This window comes from Poecilia formosa, unplaced genomic scaffold, assembly GCF_000485575.1.
Source record: "Poecilia formosa unplaced genomic scaffold, Poecilia_formosa-5.1.2 Scaffold240, whole genome shotgun sequence".
Classification (NCBI taxonomy): domain Eukaryota; kingdom Metazoa; phylum Chordata; class Actinopteri; order Cyprinodontiformes; family Poeciliidae; genus Poecilia; species Poecilia formosa.
In genome coordinates, this window is record NW_006800179.1 from 6610 (window position 1) to 25707 (window position 19098).

General features: G+C 41.5%; 2 protein-coding genes across 2 annotated transcripts in view; one reads left to right on the forward strand and one right to left on the reverse strand.

Moving 5' to 3' along the window:
- Positions 1 to 8668, forward strand: part of pomgnt1 (protein O-linked mannose N-acetylglucosaminyltransferase 1 (beta 1,2-)) — a 15033-nt gene extending 6365 nt beyond the window's left edge. The window contains exons 9-22 of the mRNA XM_007569350.2: positions 510 to 637; positions 866 to 936; positions 1064 to 1139; positions 1215 to 1298; positions 1502 to 1543; positions 1623 to 1681; positions 2500 to 2572; positions 2910 to 3038; positions 3720 to 3845; positions 4420 to 4484; positions 4560 to 4604; positions 4699 to 4834; positions 4911 to 5020; positions 7256 to 8668. Coding sequence (XP_007569412.1) covers positions 510 to 637; positions 866 to 936; positions 1064 to 1139; positions 1215 to 1298; positions 1502 to 1543; positions 1623 to 1681; positions 2500 to 2572; positions 2910 to 3038; positions 3720 to 3845; positions 4420 to 4484; positions 4560 to 4604; positions 4699 to 4834; positions 4911 to 5020; positions 7256 to 7337 — 1226 coding nt within the window. The 3' untranslated portion in view covers positions 7338 to 8668. The remainder of the gene's footprint in view (positions 1 to 509; positions 638 to 865; positions 937 to 1063; positions 1140 to 1214; positions 1299 to 1501; positions 1544 to 1622; positions 1682 to 2499; positions 2573 to 2909; positions 3039 to 3719; positions 3846 to 4419; positions 4485 to 4559; positions 4605 to 4698; positions 4835 to 4910; positions 5021 to 7255) is intronic.
- Positions 8669 to 9432: 764 nt separating this feature from the next.
- tspan1 (tetraspanin 1) lies at positions 9433 to 14897 on the reverse strand. The gene is made up of 7 exons (XM_007569351.2): positions 14814 to 14897; positions 13897 to 14103; positions 13756 to 13830; positions 11290 to 11388; positions 10839 to 10982; positions 10610 to 10693; positions 9433 to 9630 (listed from the first exon to the last, which is right to left on the reverse strand). The coding sequence occupies exons 1-7, from the start codon at positions 14862 to 14864 to the stop codon at positions 9571 to 9573; spliced, it is 720 nt and encodes a 239-aa protein (XP_007569413.2). The 5' UTR covers positions 14865 to 14897; the 3' UTR covers positions 9433 to 9570.
- Between the last annotated feature and the right edge of the window lie 4201 nt (positions 14898 to 19098).

Here is a 19098-nt window from a genome sequence, read left to right on the forward strand (position 1 = left end):
GTCCTGTGACCTTTGGTTGGTCCTGTGACCTTTGGTTGGTCCTGTGACCTTTGGTTGGTCCTGTGACCTTTGGTTGGTCTTGTGACCTTTGGTTGGTCTTGTGACCTTTGGTTGGTCCCGTGACCTTTGGTTGGTCCTGTGACAGCGATGCATCATTGCAGGATGTTGAGTGGAAGCAGAGGGGGAATGTCGTCACTTGATTGTCTCCACTGTAAATTGTTGGGGCGTTCTTTCAGATTCTGACGTTTTATTGTCCAAGTTAAACTGATCCTCTCCTCCTATTGGTCGAGTATTTTTTAGTAGCTCAGCTGATGAAATCTGTTAGCTGTTAGCTGCTAGCTGTTAGCTGCTAGCTGTTAGCTGCTACGCTCACACAGCAGAGAAATGAGACCCAAAAGAAACAATCTGTGAGAACGCAGCTGAAGTTTGCAGCCAGACTCTGCTGGATCTGTTCCCAGCCGACCTGCAGAAAGCCTCCTGGTGTCTCTAACATGTCTGTGGTCCTGCAGAGGCCGAGTGCCACTGGGCCGACACTGAGCTCAACCGGAGGAGGAAGCTGTTCTGCAGCAAGGTGGAGGGATACGGCAGCATCTGCAGCTGCAAAGACCCGGCGCCCATTGAGTTCAACCCCGATCCGGTGAGTCGCCACACTGATCACAGAACCAGAACCTGCCTCAGATCCAGAAAAATGTTAGTTTAAATCATGTTCAGTGGCGCGTCGCCGCCCCTTGCTGGCTGAAACCTGAACCTGCAGCGTTCTGTCGCACTCAGACTGGTGTTACTTCTGTTACATCTGATCCGGTTGATCCAGTTAAATGTCTGCTGGCTTCCAGTTAAACCAGTTAAATCTGGTCTCTGCTTGCAGCTTCCCAGTAACAACGTCTTCAATGTCCCAGTGGCCGTCATCGCTGGGAACCGACCCAACTACCTGTACCGGTGAGACGCAGCTTCAGAACCGGTTTGACCCGGTTCCAGTCACTGCAGGCCAAAAAAGGATCTGGTATGAAGAAAATCAGAGCTTTTATTTTGAAGGGTATAACTGGAGCTTCCTGTCTGCTTGCAGGATGCTGCGCTCGCTGCTCTCGGCTCATGGAGTCAACCCCCAGGTGATCACCGTCTTCATCGATGGATACTACGAGGTTCGGAAACTCGGCTTCATGATGCTGCCACCGCCAGGCCAGAGCCTCCCTCTAACCGCTGTGTGTCTGCTGCAGGAGCCCATGGACGTGGTGGAGCTGTTCGGGTTGAAGGGCGTCCAGCACACGCCCATCAGCATCAAGAACGCCCGCGTCTCCCAGGTAACCAGAGCTCCCAGTTAGATCAGAGCTCCCAGTTAGACAGGAAGTAATAAATATCATATAACTTTGAATTTAAACTTTTTCAGATCGTTTTTGTCTGAAACTCCAAAGTTTGGAAAAGTTTCAAACTGACCTTGAAAATGCTTGAAAGGTTCTTGAAACTTTGCACATTGCTGTGACCGGCTGGTTTCCTGTTGTTTCAGCACTACAAGGCGAGTCTGACGGCGACCTTTAACCTTCACCCTGTGAGTCTCCGCATCGACGTGCCGTCATGGTTCTGACCGGGTCCGGTCTCATGACAGAACCTTCTCTGTGTTTGGACAGGATGCCGGGTTTGCCGTGGTTCTGGAGGAGGACCTGGACATCTCTGTGGACTTTTTCAGGTTCTGTTCAGCTGAACTCTGGCGTAAACCCAACCGGGTTTCCTGTAAACATTCTGGAGCGTGGCCACTAGGTGGCGGTGGCTGCAGAAACATGCGTCGTCTCCTGCTTCACATTTGCTCTTCAGGTTTTCAGAAAGACCAGAGTTACAGAAACAGAACATAAATCTGAAACTGCAGAGTGGATGGTAGGATCGGCGTGGCTAAGCTGAGATGGGCGTGGCTAAGCTGAGATGGGAGGCGATAGACGGAGATGGGAGGGGTTAAACAGAGGTTCACTTTCCACTGTAAACACATAAACCCTTACCCTTATTTCAGGATGTCCACTCATCTTGAAAAATTCTTCAAACGTCTTGAACTCGTGTATCTAACATCAACACCTTTAAATGTCTTAATTTAATTTAAAATCTCTAGTTGGTATGTCATTCGAAGGTCTTGATTTTAGTCCTTGCAGAACTACTTCTGCATGAGTTTTCTGTCAGGCAGATGTTTAAGTCATGCTCTAATGTCTTCATAGTGTTCTGTACACGATGTCCGCCATCCTTAATAAGTCTTGCATTAATCTACTTAAAATTAAGGTCTTGAAATGTCTTGAATTAATTGGCCTAAAAAATCATTAATTCATTGGTAAATTGGCCTTAATTAATCGATATGCGGCCATTAATCGCATATCTTGTATCTTATTGTGGCAGAACTATTTAATCATATTATGTGTAAGACTTTTGTATCCCACCCCATCTGACCCGTGTCCCACCCCGTCTGACCCGTGTCCCACCCCGTCTGACCCGTGTCCCCCTGTGACCCGTTCCGTTTCCTGACAGCTTCCTGAGTCAGACCATCCACCTGTTGGACCAGGACGACAGCCTGTACTGCATCTCAGCCTGGAACGACCAGGTCAGTCCCGACAGTCCGTGTTCCAGGTGTTCAGTTCCAGGTGTTCAGTTCCAGGTGTTCAGTTCCAGGAGCTCACTGTGGGCATGAAGGATCTCCAGTAGCAGACAGTCTCACAACAAATCTGAAAAGGCCTCTAACTGGAGTCTGTTGCTTTATAACAACCTCATGACCAGAATGACATGCTAATGGCTCACTATCCAATATTTCACAGTAAAATGTCTTGGATGACTCAGTCACTGCTGATCTACCTCCTTTGCTTTTGCCGTTCCTCTTTGAGTCTCTGTGTGTCATTACCTGGAGTCCAGGTGTGTTAAACCTTTGTTTGGTTTGTGAGCAGGGCTATGAGCACACAGCGGAGGACCCCGCCCTCCTCTACCGGGTGGAGAGCATGCCTGGCCTGGGCTGGGTGCTGAAGAAGAGCATCTACAAGGATGAGCTGGAGCCAAAATGGCCGACCCCCGAAAAGGTCACAAACATCAAGACAGAATAATGAACTGACGGATGTGAAAATATTCAGTTTTAGGGATGAGTGATACGGACTTAAAGATTTAACATGATATTTTGTTGTAACATTGTGATAATGATAAAAATGATATTTATAATAATTATTCCTTATTGTATGACTGAATCATAGCAACACAAACATTCCTCCTGAAAAACATTTCCATTCGTATTGTATTTCTTAGGACAGTCAGATATAGAAATGTAATTTTTATCACTAAGCTTCAAACAGTAGCTGCATTTAATCTTACTTTCAAATTTATTATTGTTTATTGATGCACTGTTATTGAACAGTGGAGGAAAATTTTTTAAATAATAATCTTGACAACAGAGTTTTAGGTTATTATTAAAATCATTAATTAGAATTTATTGTGACAAGAATAAGATCAAATCTGATTAGAAATTTATCACAATAAATGATAAACCATGCAATAAATGTCCAGTTAAATCTACAAATCAGAGAAGAGATGTTTAAAAACTGAACCTGAATGCAAATGTATTACTAAATCAAATCTGGCAGCTTTCTTCAAGTTTAGAGTAAATTTTAGAGAAATAGATTTAAAAAGATTTTATAGAGAAACGATGAATACGCCATTTTTTAAGCTGGATTTGATAGAAAACGTCTATTTTTCTTCTGGCTCTGCAGCTCTGGGATTGGGACATGTGGATGAGGATGCCGGAGCAGAGGAAAGGCCGAGAGTGCATCATTCCCGACGTGTCGCGCTCCTACCACTTTGGCATCATTGGCCTCAACATGAACGGATATTTCCACGTGAGAACCCAAGGATTGCTTTCACAGAAACATCTCACACACAAGTTTGTATTTCTACCATACTGGGACCTTATCTGTCCTCACAATGCATGTCAAGAATAAAAGGTCCCAGAAGATACATAAACAAGTATATATATACACACACACACATTAATTTAAGCTAGTTTTAACCCTCTCTGACCATAAACATATAAACAATCAGATGTTTTAATTTAAGTCACAAACATAAATAAGTGAGTTTTAGATTTTTTTTTAGGAAAGTTTTTCTAACCTTACTTCCCTCTGTCTCCTCTGACAGAACCAGACTACTGGTCTTCCTGCTACGTAGCTCATTGTTAGCTTTGATATTAGCTGCATTGCTTAGTCCTTGTTTGAATGTGTGACTTTGGATAAAACAGAAACATGTTTGACTCAAGGGATCTAGGAGTTTCAAGTTGGGTAGAAATGAACTTGATACGAGTTTTTATCAGACTTTGGACATAAACTAATAACCTGATTTAACAATAAACAGACCGAAGTTCAGAGATTTCCAGATGACTTTATGGATCCAGTTTTCTTCTTTTTCTCTTCACAGGAAGTTTATTTCAAGAAGCACAAGTTTAACACGATTCCCAACGTCCAGCTGAGGAACGTGGAGAGGTGCGTTCAGCAGCCGGGAGCTGTTTTCTGGATCTTTAACTCTTTGACCGTTTTTCTTGTTTCTCTGCTTCCCAGTTTGAGGAAAGACGCATATGAGGCGGAGATCCAGAAGCTGTTGAGGTGAGAGTCGCTGCAGAACCAAGGATCTTGCTCAGGTTGTGACATCTGTTTAAAGTTTCCCACGGTGTTCCGGATGCGTTTGTCCCTGATCCAGGGAAGCGGAGCTGCTGGATCACTCCAGGAATCCCTGTGAGGACTCATTCGTCCCGGACACGGACGGCAAGACTTACATCATGTTCATAAAGATGGAGACTGAGCTGGACACGTCCACCTGGACCGAGCTGGCCAAGGTACACGCTCTTCGTCCTCCGGGCCAGGAGGTGGAAGGTTTCCCGATTGACTTGGCGTTTCCCTGTTTTCCATCAGTGCCTCCATGTTTGGGACCTGGATGTTCGAGGATATCACCGAGGACTCTGGCGGCTCTTCAGGAAAAGGAACCACATCCTGGTCATTGCCGTGCCGATCTCTCCGTACTCGTAAGTAATTCTTTGGCTGGGAAGGGAATACCAAACTCTGCTCTTCGTATTAATGCCAACATCAGGAGAGAAAAAGCAGTTTGAACTCCTTCAGTCAAACGAGTCATGAAACGAGAATATGAGAGTAAAGTTGTACCATATGGCTTTATTCTATACTATTTTAGCTTTACAGTTTTTTTATTAACCTCTGTCGTATTTTTTGCACCAAACAGAAAAAATATAAAAAATTCAAGCTGTGACTGATTGAATTCTGGGTATTCTCATAAGTACATCACAGTATCATCGGCATAAAGATGGAACTGAATAACAGGATTCAGACCTGATCCCAGAACAGATCAGCTGATCATGCTGCTGTCCTACAAACAAAAATAGCAGTAGCAGCGCCCCCTAGTTTAATAAAGAGAAGACATTTAACCTCCCTCTCTTCACAGAAAAGTTTAAATATGAGTTGGAGGAATTGGCAGATTTTCCAGCTTTTGAAAGCTGCTGTGAAAAAAATGTTTTATAAATTATTAAAAAGTCATGAAATCCAACAATTTGTCATTTTTATTTTAGTTTAAAAGCTAAAATAAAGTCCATGCAGTTTGTAATGGACCGAGTTGAAAACAGGAGTCACAGGAAATATTAGAATAAAAAGTTTTTTTATTATTATTTTAACCCAAAGTATTATATGACAAAAAAGACCTGAACTCATAAAAGAGGTCAAAGACACAAAACTGAACTCAGGAAAAATGCAAACAATCTGGCTGCACAAACAAACGTAACTGACCTCACAGAGAAACGACTCACAGGGTTTATACACCGGCTGATCAGACCAGGTAAGACACCACAGGGGAAACTAAACAGAATTACTGACAAATAACAGTACAGCTCCGTTTGACTAAACACCCAAAGATGAAAATCAAAAGTATTAAACTTTAATTACAGGTATTTACTTAAATACAAAAACTTATCTAGCCAAAGAACATACAAATTCCCCCTGCCAGCAGGAGCTAGTGGTGCAGCCCAGTCAGCATTTGGGCCGCTGAGCCCGGCCATCTTCTGTCTGGCAACTCAAACAAACAAGAGCTAAGCAAACAGCACTAACTTTAAGTTGATATAAATACATATGCTAACTAAATGTGCGCGCTAACAAATAGAACAAATGCATCCAAATCAACTGATAAATATTTTATAGAAACTAAGATGTTGTGTTTGTATAAAACAATTATGCATAGAAAGAGTTAGGAGTGGGTTTGACCATCACAGGGTTGAACAACTCCATATTTTTTAAGGTCGTTTAGTTGTGATGACGTCATATTCACGTAAGCGCAAAACGCTTCACAACTTGGAGGCTTTATCAGCTAAATTCACGGCGAATATTAATACTCCCCATGCAGACGGTGCAGAGATCACCTCTACAGACCCTCGGAGTGAAGCTTGGACTTTGTTTCCAGATGTTAGTATTTTATAAGAGCTGCCAGGTCAGAAGCTTCAACACGCAGAGCGACGCTGATCAGCTGGACGGATAAAAAAGCCCGACATCATGGCGCGTTGCCCCACATTACTCCGGTAGTTTAAGGACACAGCAGTCCGACAGGAAGGGGTCAGGAGGAGCGGAGGAGAGAGGCCTGGGCCCAGCCAACCGTCCTTCGGTATAGAGAGGGTAAAGAGTCCACAGTCTCTATACGCAGGGCGCCGCGCTAACCACCGCGCCGCGCTAACCACCGCGCCGCGCTAACCACCGCGCCGCGCTAACCACTGCGCCGCAACGCTCCTGTTCTGCCCGCCCTGGCTGAAATTTTCAGTTTCTCTTTGGTAAATTCTGTACATTTTTTAGGGTTTTATTGGCTCAGGTGGCCTTTATTTGACAGTTAAGTAGTGAGAGAGGGGGAAGACGTGGGGCAGAGCTCACCAGGCCGGGAATCAAACCTGCGACAGCCGCATCGAGGGCTCCATATGTAGGTTGTGCTCAAACCCCCAATTATTTACATTTTTATACGATTTGAGCTTTCAGACGAACTCACCTGGTTTATCTTCTTTCACTTCCTTGGGAAATTCAGTTTTGTCAGCTGACGGCGACCGGTGGGCCGGGCCGGTTGGTGCAACCGAACAGTAAAACATCATTTCTGATGATGTTCAGTAAAACAACTGGAGGTTATTAATATTCAGATTGTTTGGTTGGACAGGAAGTGATTTTCAGGTCAAAGGTCAGATGGAACTGGTTGAATGGTGTTTCTGGTTTTTCCTCGGCAGCGTGAAGAAACCGGCCGCCCTCGTCCCCATCCACCTGGAGCCGCCGCCCAAAGAGGAAGGGGCGCCGGTGGAGCAGCTGTAGACCCAAACGCCGGCCTGGTCCGCCAGAACCGGAACAGAACAGATTCCAGAACAGGAAACTCTCCTGGAGCTTTGGGTCTCAGAACGAAGTCAGTCTGGAGACGGAACGGTTCCAGTGAGAACTGGTTATTAATATTAACTCTTCATGCTCTGAACATTTTAACATTTCAGAGAGAGAAAGAAACTCAGAGGAACTGAAATCTATTTTTAGACAATTAGAACCGGCCAGGTTTTCACTGAACCGGGTTAACGTTCAGAATCTGGATCCTGGAGGACGGAGTTTGAACCTCAGCCTGCTGCTCAGGAGGAATCGAACCTCCGACCCGCCGAGTTTGGAGAAACTACTGAACTCTGAACATTTCAGCTTTTTATGTTTTCAACCTTTTATATTAATACTAAAGTTCTGATTGGTGGATTTTTAAATGTTACAACTTTTAAGCCTCAAAATTATCCAAATGATGACGGACAAGATTATTTTTTGCTAAAAGTCTCATTGAAACTGGAACCTGGACTGGATCTGGTTCTGCAGAACTTCTGATTGGTTCAGCACAGTTTCAGGATCAGCTGAGGGCCGTTCCTATGGAAACAGAAAACAACCCAACATAAACAGGACTCTACCGCCCCCTGCTGGCCGTTGCAGAAATGACAGGTTCTTTCTCATGAAGCCCGGTTGGTTCCGGCTGCTGAGCCTCAGCTTTTAGAAACAAAATGAAATAAATCCTGCCCATCATGGAGGCAGACGACGTGTTCAGGTTCTATTAGGTTTTAGCAGTAAAAAAGTCCAGATTTTCTCTCATTTTTTCCAGTGAAATGATGTGAGGAACAGAATCCGACCGGATCCGTTTTCAGGAGAAAAACCTTTTTGGGATAGTTTGTTTATTAAGCGTTGGCAGCGTTCATTCCAGTTTATATGACGCTTTAGGACCAGACTGAGAAAGGAAAAAATAATGTCCAAATATTACCAGAATAAAATCACAACAGTATAAAATAGTCATATTAATATGATAACAACGTAATAATGCAAGAATAAAAGTTAAAATACCATAAAACTTTATGTTCATATTATTTAAGCTTTCAGCATTCTTGTACTTCATTGTCATAATTAATATGTTTTAGCCTGGCCCTAATACTCCATCGTAAGTTTAAACCCAAATTATTCAGGTTTAAATTTGAGTCTCATCTGATCTGCAGTGTGACTGAACTCCAGTTTTATGTTTGACTTTATGGGTTTTTCAATTTTAGTTTGCCGTGAAGCATCTCAGTGACTCGTCTTGGGCTGAACGTCTCAGATGTTTTATTTCTCTGACTGAATAAAGATGTTTTTAAATTTTTTTCATTTTTAAGTCGTTTTTTATGGCTGAATATTCTGAAGGAGCTCGGATTTCTCTGCGTTGTCCTGATTTCCCTTGGAAACATCCTGGGAAACCAAATGAAGGGAATGTGGATGGGATGTAAATCTGTGGCTTCCTGGTTCCTCTGCAGGTTTGGCGGCTTCCTGTCCTTCACCTTTGACCTTCACAGGGTCGTTGATCCTCAGCAGAGTTTCGCCTCACTCGCTGCTCAACTGTAAATCAGATTAAAGCCTCGCAACATGAAGGCGACACGGATCCAAGAGGAGAGTTCAGCTGTAAAATATCTGAATAACTCCACAGTGAACCCTGAAGGCCTCAGGAAGATGCTGCTGAAGCTGCTGAAGCTGGTCGAATGATCAGAGAAATGAATCTGAACCAACAAGAGCTGATCAGCCAATCAGAGGAAGAAGCCATCACTCCTGAAGTTTCTAGGATTTTATCCACATCGCTCTGATTAAACGGGTAAATTTAGCTCAGGATGTAAAAGAACAAAATGAGTTGTTACTGAGATCAGTACTGCTTCAGGGTCATTCTGTCACTTATTGCCACCTACTGGTGGGAGGCTGGTACTACAGTGTTGCTGTTGGCAGACCAACAAAATGACATGAACGTAAAAAATTCTGTTTCTCTACAGAAACTCATAAAACCTGAACTTTCCCTTTTAAAATATGGAACAAAAGGAACCAGAAATATGTTGAGTAAGAAAAGATCCAAATAAAAGTTAATTCATTTAAATATATTTATAGTTCATACATGTATTTAAAACTTCTCTACTGAATTGAAATCAAGCTAAACCTCAACAGGAAGTGTTAAAAATTATGTTGCAGCAAAGAGGAGGACAGCATCAGGTTCTACTGCCTCTGCAGGCTGGGAGGAGGAACTTCAGCTGACTTTCTCATCCAGGTGAGAGAACAGGTACATGGAGACGATCATGGCAGCGATCTGAGGAGCAGGAGAATCAAACGAGCAGAAACCAGATCATTGAAAGATTCACGTGAAACTTCAGTTTCTAAATAAGGAACTGAATAAATGTTAGAACTAAAAACATATTTCTCCACAAATATTACATTTGTAGGGAGCGGGCATATCTAAAGTTTTCTCTACGTTCTGGTTCCGTCACAGGTCATTCACCTCCAATGAACCGAGCAGAGCACTTCCTGCCTGACGGCCCAGTGAAAACCAGAGTCACGCCTGATTGGTTGTTCATGTAAGTGTTGGATGTTTCCTCAGTTGTTCACTTGTTGTATAATAAGAACTTGCTCAACACAGCTTAAAAAATAAAAAGCATGAGGAGGGAAAACTTAGCTGCTGTGTAAATAGACTTCAAAATAAGAGCATGAATATAGACATCTAAATACTTAAATAATTTTAAAGAACCAATAACCAAATTTACACCCAAATCAAACTTTATTCCAAAGGAGGTTTACAAAACGGCAAAGTAAATTAGTGCTTCAGAATTTATCCAGAAAAATAAATTTAGGGGAAGCTAAGTGTGCTAAATTCCAATGTTAGCTAAAGTGCTACACCAACACAGCATTAAATGTAAGCTAAAGCTAACCACTACGCCAACGTGGTATTTAGTGGAATATGTCAAATGTCAAAACTTATTCGACTGAAAGTTTACAAAACTGCCAATAAACCAACGTTTAGGATTTAAGCAGAAAATTAAATTTAGTCGAAGCTAAGTGAGCTAAACATTTTCAAAGTTATCAAAAAATGCTAAGCAAATAATTAGCTCCACTGTTAGCTGACTAGCAGGCTTGTGCCCCCCTGTGGTACTGGTCAGGCTCACCGAGCCAATCAGCTCTCAGCAGGTCGTACCAGTGGCCATTTTCCACTTTGACCTAACCAAGCCAAAGCCACACTGACTCACTTATTGAGGTTTTTATGACCCATGGTTCGGGTTGTTATGTATTTTTACCTCTAGGACTCCCACTGCTGCTGCCACGCCTCCCACAGCGCAGGTGTGTTTCCTCAGGGTCCTCAGGATGGGATCAAAGCAGCCCTGAAGGAGGAGACATCAGATCATCCTTATGAGATATTACAGACTAAAACATGTTATGTTTCCAATATTTAATAACCTGCAATGATAAAGAAAAAAAGACAATAATTAGCATCACTTAGTCGGTGAGTCTGTAGGGAGGTTTTACCTGGACAGGTGAGCGTGCCGCCTCTGCTGGGCTGCAGGGGGCGATGTTGGTGGAGCAGCAGCTGGGCGGGAGGCCGGTCCCGTTCCGCTCCTCCAGCTCTGACCCCAGGAAGTCAGTGTAGTTGGAGAAACCACAACACTTCAACTGGCGGGAAACACGCAGAAATACTGATTACTGATAAACGCTTTAATCTGATGCTGGTTCAGTTATTTAACTGCAGGAAGGTCAGTCTGGAGGTCAATCTGAAGGTCAGTCTGGAGGTCGGAATGAAGGTCAATCTGAAGGTCAGTCTGGAGGTCAGTCTGGAGGTCGATCTGAAGGTCAGTCTGGAGGTCAGTCTGGAGGTCGATCTGAAGGTCAGTCTGAAGGTCGGAATGAAGGTCGGTCTGAAGGTCGGTCTGAAGGTCAGTCTGGAGGTTGGTCTGGAGGTTTATTACCCGGTGTCTCTCACCTCTGCCATGGTGGCGTTCCAGATCCCAGTGACCGTCGGATCGCTGCCGTAATCGTTCTGCAGCGCGGGAACCGCCCACGCCTTGAGGATGCCTTCAGCCTGGAAAACACAAAGTTTAATAAAAACATTAAACTTGTTAGATCTGCAGAGGGAGCTGCGTCCAATGAAGCAGATTACCAAAGGTACCGAACCGGAGCAGAGAACTGGCGAATCCTCTGACCAGGTTGGGCCTGTCACTGTAACAAACATTTCTGGACAATAAATTATCGTGATAAACGATAATATTGTTGTTTTGAGGCCATTTTCAATTAATATAATGGTAATGCTAATAAAAATGAAGGAACATTCTCAACATTCTCAAACATCAATAAAATTTTAATTCTAATGAACATTTAAAACTGAAACTGGAAGAAATTTTAAATATTCAAAATAAAACAACAGAAACGATAAATAAAATGAATCATGAAGTTTCTGGTTGAGACCAAAACTCCAGACTGGAAACTTCATCCAGTTTTCAGCAGAAAGGGAAATTATTGATCTCGTTCTAAGTTATCGTGCGATTAACTGATTTATTGCAACAGACCCAAAAGTAGCAGGTAAAAATTGGGTGATTTTTCTCAGTATTTGTGTTTCCAGCCTTGAATCTTGTTTCCCTGAAAGTTGTTTAAATCTCCATCTGTGGATCAAGTTGGAAAAGTTTCTGTTTCTCACTGTGTCTGTTTTGCTGTTTCTCTCCGTTCTGACCTAAAATATCATTTTCCCTTCAGAAAACCAGAAGCTTGTAAATCTAAACTGTTTCTGTGGGCAGAAAATCACAGCAGATTTAAGGAGGCCGTGTTTCTGCTCCTAATCAGCCAAATGAAATAAATCTCCTCACAAATCAGAGAAACGGGAAAACTGGAAATGAATCCAAACGCCGAGTCGTTTTTCTGCCGGACGTTTCCATATTTATCGACGCTTCGCTTTCCGTTTCATTTCCTGTTTGTCCAGTTTCTCTTCCTCTGATTTTTCTGATTTGATTAATAATCCTGTGGTGCCTCAGACCTGCAGCATGGGGGAGACGCCCCAGTGCATGCTGGGACATTAAAACATGGAATCATTTTATTTTATTCATTACACTGGGACAGAATTTTAAAAAATATTTAAAAACTTTTCTTTTAATACAGCAAATGTTCAAAAATCTTCTACAAGTTTTGGATTTGATTTTTCCTGTCCATATTTTACTGGATGATAAATTATCCCAGTAATTATTGTGATAAAATGTTGATCAGTATATCATTTTTAAGTGATAAACTGACAACTGCATAATTTTGTAAAGACTCTGGAACTGGAAGATATTTCAAATATCCAAAATAAAACACAATCAGCAAACACAGTTAATAAAATAAAACTAGTTATTAACTCAGACTGAAAATGATTGAGCTGATTTTAATTTATCATGTGATTAATTGTTTATTACAACAGGTTTAAATATCTGCCAGAAAAACACTGGACAGCTTTACTTACTAGATTTTAGTTTTTTCTTTTCTTTTGATTTTGGCCCAAAGGACAAAAAGTTTGGACACCCCTGGGCCTCCTGCACTGCAAAACACAAAATCCTACCAAGTATTTTATCCAGTTTCTGGTGCAAACATCTCAGAATCTCAAATAAGACAAAACTAACTTACAAGAAACTTTTCAGCAAGATGCAGAAGTTTGTTTTAATTCCTTAATGTGGATGAAAACGTTCTTGTTTTACTGATAAACTGGAACCTTTTATAATCAGTATTAAAGTATCACTGAAAACAAGCTTCAGAAAAGTTTCGTCTCATCTGAACTGTAACTTCATTTTTACATTAGAAACCAGATGAAATGACTTGGTCAGATTTTGTGTTTTTGCAGTGAGTTTTGTTCTGGAAGGTTCTGCTGCTTAAGAGTTTAAAACCCGATTCCCCCGTGTGTGTGTGTGTGTGTGTTATATGCAAATGAGCTGCTTTGCATATAAAATGCTTCGGCTCCAGAGGGAATCGGAGGTGGAATGAGATCTGAGCTGATGAAGAGGAGAAACACATAAATCAAATTATATCGCTGCAGAATGATTGTTTACACTTTATAAATACATATTTATATTATTGTGATATAATTTGGGGAAACGGCTCCTCTGTTTGAGAATTTACAGATTATTATTTCTATTTTTAACATTAACATTTTTCATGTTCGTATTTTTGTTCATCAGATTTATCAGACCAGTGGAGGTCAGAGTTCACAGTGAAAGTTTGGAATAATGTTTCACATTTGGTAACTATTAAAGAGTTTAAACATCAATTAAAACTTTATTATTATAGAATTATAATTGTCACTTTTTCATTGTTGCATATTTTACTCAGATTTCCAAGAATATTTTGTGTTTTAGTTGTTTGGGTTCTACTAAAACTCATCAGGGTTCCTGCACTATTATTATTATTATTATATTTTTAATCAACTCACGAAGGAGGAGTAGACCAGAGCCACGACTCCAGCTGCCGTCTCACTGATGAAGATGATGAGGACGATGGAGAAGAGCTGCAGGATGCAGACATCAGAGGTCAAAGTTCAGACCTGCTGACCCCAGGTCACCCCCCCACTCACAGTCAGCAGCAGACACTTGCTCTCCCAGTGAGCTGCACATCCTCCCAGTGCTCCCAGCAGCACCAGTGTGGTTCCCATGGCGATGCAGAGGAGGCCGATGTTGACGAAGCGCAGCAGCTGGTTGGAGAACGGCCCCAGCAGGTGGAGGAAGGGGCCGCCGCCCGCCGTCACCCAGGTTCCCATGGCAACCAGAGAGAGGCCGCTCAGCTGCAGGACCAACACAGCATGATGGGAAAACTGGAACCAGACTGGGAAAACTGGAAGGAACCAACTAACCATTCAAACAAGGAACAGAGCGACAACTAACTGTTCAAGTAACCAACTAACTAACATGTCAACATAAACTAACCACAAACCAATTAAACAACCAAATATCAGCAAAACAATAAAGACATCCACTAAATAACCAACTGACCAATAAAACCAACTGAAAAGTTTCCCCAGCCTCCAGTGGTCTGACTAATCTCAGCCCATCGGACCTCAGAACCGACCCACTGAACTTTTTCTTTCTCAGCTTCTGATGCATCAACTATTCAAAATCTTCATAATCCAACCAGATAAAAAAACATTCATTTACTTTTGATCTGATTTTTGTCCAACTATCAATTTATTGCAGAGTTTGAAAATAATCTACCATTTCAAACCAAAAGGTTTACAGAAATATTTTATATTCAGATGTTGATGTTTTGGGCCTTTAAACAAAAATCTGCTGGTTAAAATCATGAATATTATTTTTATTTTAGTCTAAAATATTACGACTGGTCCAGCACGTCGCCTCCTCAGTGAGCTCCATCAGAGTCCAGCCGGTTCTGATCCAAACGGCCGACATCCAGCCCACAACGATCCGGTGAAACGGAGCAGAACCAGAACCTGAGAGGCAACGAGCCGGAAAGCAGAACCCGAGGAATCGTACTCACAAGCAGCAGCAGGTGGAGGAGGGGCATCGTCTGCCTGGCGGAGCGAATCATTTTATTCTGCAGAGTTTAGAGCAGCTGAACCAGATCCACCCGAGAAACGACTCTGCAGGTCAGAATCCACCTGCAGGAGATGAAGAGACGGGGAGGGGCCCCGGGAGACGGGGAGGGGCCCCGGGAGACGGGGAGGGGCCCCGGGAGACGGGCAGGGGCCCCGGGAGACGGGGAGGGGCCCCGGGAGACAGGGAGGGGATGTGTGTAGGATTATTATTATTATTATTATTATTATTGTTGTTGTTATTATTATTATTATTGTTGTTGTTATTATTATTATTATTGTTGTTGTTATTATTATTGTTGTTGTTGTTATTATTATTATTGTTGTTGTTATTATTATTATTGTTGTTGTTATTATTATTATTATTGTTGTTGTTATTATTATTGTTAACACGTTACCTGAGTTAATTTTCTGGTTCGTTTGGTTTCCATGTGAACGACGCCCTGCTTGGCTCTGACTTTTTCACGTCTCTGGTCAATAATAAATATTTATTATCGACTATAAGAGGCAGCAGCAGAATAATCATTCAATATTTTAAGAAGGTTTCAGGCTCATGTCTGAAAAACTAGAAATTATGCCAGTAATCTTGTTGATTTTATGTGACTAAAATGAGGTCAAGTTCTTTAGAAACATTTCAACAGTAAATTTTATCAGGTAAAATATTTGAGAACCAGTTATCATATCTGATTATTAATCCATCGTTGTTTCTGATCTGAAAGACGACTTCAAACTATTTCAGATGAAAATCTGACATGAAACAAGTTTAGATTTTTCTTCACTGTTTTCTTTCATGTTTCTTTAATCTTTAATCTTCATCCTGAGATTAAATGCAGTTTTGATGCAACAAAAACTTTATCACAAAGTTTTAATCTAAATGGATAGATGATGATTTAACTTTTCTTGATCATCTGGACTGAACAATTTTTACTTGAAATGTCTGTAATGCATGTATAGTTAAAGAAAACTTTCAAATTTAATTCAAAGTTAATTAGTTTTAAAATAAACATCACTAAGGTTGTTGTATTTTAGCATGTCTGAAAAATTAAATAAAAGTGAGATTAACCCCAGAATATTTCAGTGAAGTAAATAAAATATAAATTAATTTAAAGCACAGGCTTCTGCTCTCAGAAACACATCAGGGTTATTTTGAAATAATTGTCTCTGCTGGAGTTTCAGCTCCTCTTTGTTTCTTCCTTTGTTCCTCTGCGCACTGCAGTGTCTCATCCCGGCCACCAGAGGGGGCTGGAGACCCGCAGCTGCTCTAAGTGCAGCTCATGTGTTTCTCTTTGTTTGGTGTGAAAGAGGTTTTTGTGAACGACTTTGATGGTAACGGGAGTTTCTGGTTTGACTCTGTAAATATTTCAGTTTTATTTCTGATCCTGAATGAAACTGGTTTCATTCTAAATCACCGCGACTGAGAATCAGTGATCCGGTGAGCAGCTTCTCACAGATCCTCTGCAGCTGATCATTCATTTGTGACAATTCAAGTTACAAAAATAAAATTTAGTGGAAAAACAGCAATTAAAGAATGTTTTTTTTAAGTTTTTGCAGTAGGATGCAGTGGTTTTTCTTCTGTATCAAAATTCCGTGTTTTGCAATGGAGACACTTTAGCCAAAGACCAGTGGTGGGAAGTAACGTTCGTTACTTCCCACCACTGGTCTTTGGCTTTCATGCGAAGTACATCACCGCATGATGTACTTGTACAGTAATGAAGTACAAGTACTTCGTTATAGTAACGAACTGTAGTTTTTCATGTATCTGTACTTTACTTAAGTATATTTAATAATGGATACTTTCTACTTCACTACATTTCTACAAAACTGTCGCGTTACTCGTTACATCCAAGTCGCGTTGCTCTTTTTTTTAATTAAAATGTGAAGTTCAGGGTCTTAAGGTAGCGCCGTAAAATCCAAGCAACAACGTGACTTAGTGTCTGTTGTCACCCATCGTTCATGCTGTCAGGACAGGAGACCAGATGTTTCCATCCCTGAAATTATGATGCATAGAATCACATGTCTAAGTCTAAACTATGTTACAGAGTAAACATAATAAAAAGCTGCTTTATCTGTGGCATTGTTCATTAAAATGGGACATTTCTATGTATTAAAATTAAATACATTTTTGTCTGTGTATTTGTACTTTTACTTAAGTACATTTTTTGAGTACTTTCTCCACTGCATACAGCAGCACACTGCGCCACGATGGACACTTTTTTTTTTTAATTGCCTGTGTTCATCCTCACTAACATGTTCAGCCTTGGATTTGCGTCTTCCTTCTCATGTCTGGATCTTTATGAGGTTTTACTTCTAAGGACGGTGGCGTATCGGGCTGGGGACGTTTCAAAAAGACGCGGGTGGATAGCAGCTCACCGCGGCTGCGTAGTGTCTGTTTCTAGGCAACCATGATAACAGCGTTGGCCTGTAGCGTTCTGGGGAGAGTGTCACAGAAGATCAGATCCAAATTCTGCCCCTCATAATTGGGAGATCTCACACATACAAGAAATGAGTTCCTCACACAGAGAAATTCAAGTCTCATTCATTCATTCATTCATTCATTCATTCAGCCTAGTGTTAGTTCACACACGCACACATTTTCGACCTATCATTCAGAATAGTGTGTCTGTATGCTTTGTGTGCAATATTAGTCTCTTATGTATGTCAGAGAAATTGTATGTGTGTGATATGTGAATAGTGTATATGTGTAATTTTAATATAGTGTGTGTGTGTGTGTGTGTGTGTGTACAGGTCTTTAGTAGTGTGTGAGAGACAAAACATGGTTTTTGTCCTAATTGGCTCCTCATACTACACTACTTTTCTTGAATAGTCTGAAAAACCGGTGCACCCGGAGAAAAATGTTCCTTCCCATTTACAGTGTGTTAAAGAAAAAAACAATGTTCAGTACAGGGTTAATTAATGAGTGAATCTAAATTTGGTTGATCTGAACAGTTGACTTGGCAGGTGGTCATTTTCTTGTATGGAGAAAACTCCAGTTTTCTCTTGTATGGAGAAAACTCCAGTTTTCTCTTGTATGGAGAAAACTCCAGTTTTCTCTTGTATGGAGAGGCCAGATTGTCTCTCCATGAATGTAAGATGTTACATTTTGTGATATGCTGAATTAAAAGCCCCGCTGGGCTCCGAGGGTTAAAGCCCGGCCACCAGGTGTAAATGCCTCTTGGATCTTAAACTCACACCTCATAATATTCTGTTGCCTTTAATCGATAATTCGGGAACGTTACTGTTCCCATCTGTAGTGGCTTTCCTGCCAGGTTGCCCGTTGCCCGTTTTCCCGCTCGGTTTCTGGGAGAAATACTGCCTGCCCGCTGGTTTAAAAGGTGGCATTTTAGGCTTCGGTTTTGGCTCTGGCTTATACTCCAACTGTCCGGGTGTTGTGAAGTCGTCTTTAAAGTCTGGCTGTATCTTGCCTTCACCAAGAATCAAAATTCTTTGATTGCTAATTGACTGTGTTTTGGGTGTCTGCAGGGTTATTTTGTCAGTGGTGGACGGTAGAAGTTCGAGTGTTTTATTGGTGGTTTGTGTCTCAAATTTGCTTTGAACTTTAGGCCCTTCCAAAACAATATCATCTCCTACCTTAGCCACTTTGTTCTTCATGGATTCCTTAAAATTCTCGTGTTTCATCCTCTCACTGAGGTACAGCTCTCTCAATTTCGATCCTTGCTTGGTAACTTCTTTGATGTGTTGTTGATCCTTCTCCCTGCTTTTGGTTAGAACCTTTATTTGACCATTTAAGGATCGATTTTCTTTCCTCAGGTCTCTAATTATAAAATCAGACACTGCGTGGTCAAAACCTTTTTTCACAACCACTGCCTCTCTCTCCTGTTTAGCCTGTATCTCCAGGAGCTTGCTCACCTGGCGATCTTTTTTCAACAGCCGGTTTACTAATTCCTTGTTTCGCTCTTTCTCCTCAGCTAATGCGCCGGAAGTTAGATCGATCCTTGCTTTAAACTCCAGCTTGGTTCTATCTATGGCTTCCTCCATTGGAGTTTTTTTAAGTTTCTTCTCAATAGCTTTTCTTTCCTTCTCTCCGTCTTTCAGCTGCATTTCCAGAGTTCTTATCTTGCTCTCAAGAAGTCTGGACTTCTCCTTTTCATTGAAAATGTCAGTGTTCTTCATGCCGATTTTGTTATTTTTCCGGGACACCTCAATCTCAAGTTTTTTCACTTCATTCTGATACTTTTCAATCTTCATTTTGCATGCTGGGATTAGAGACAT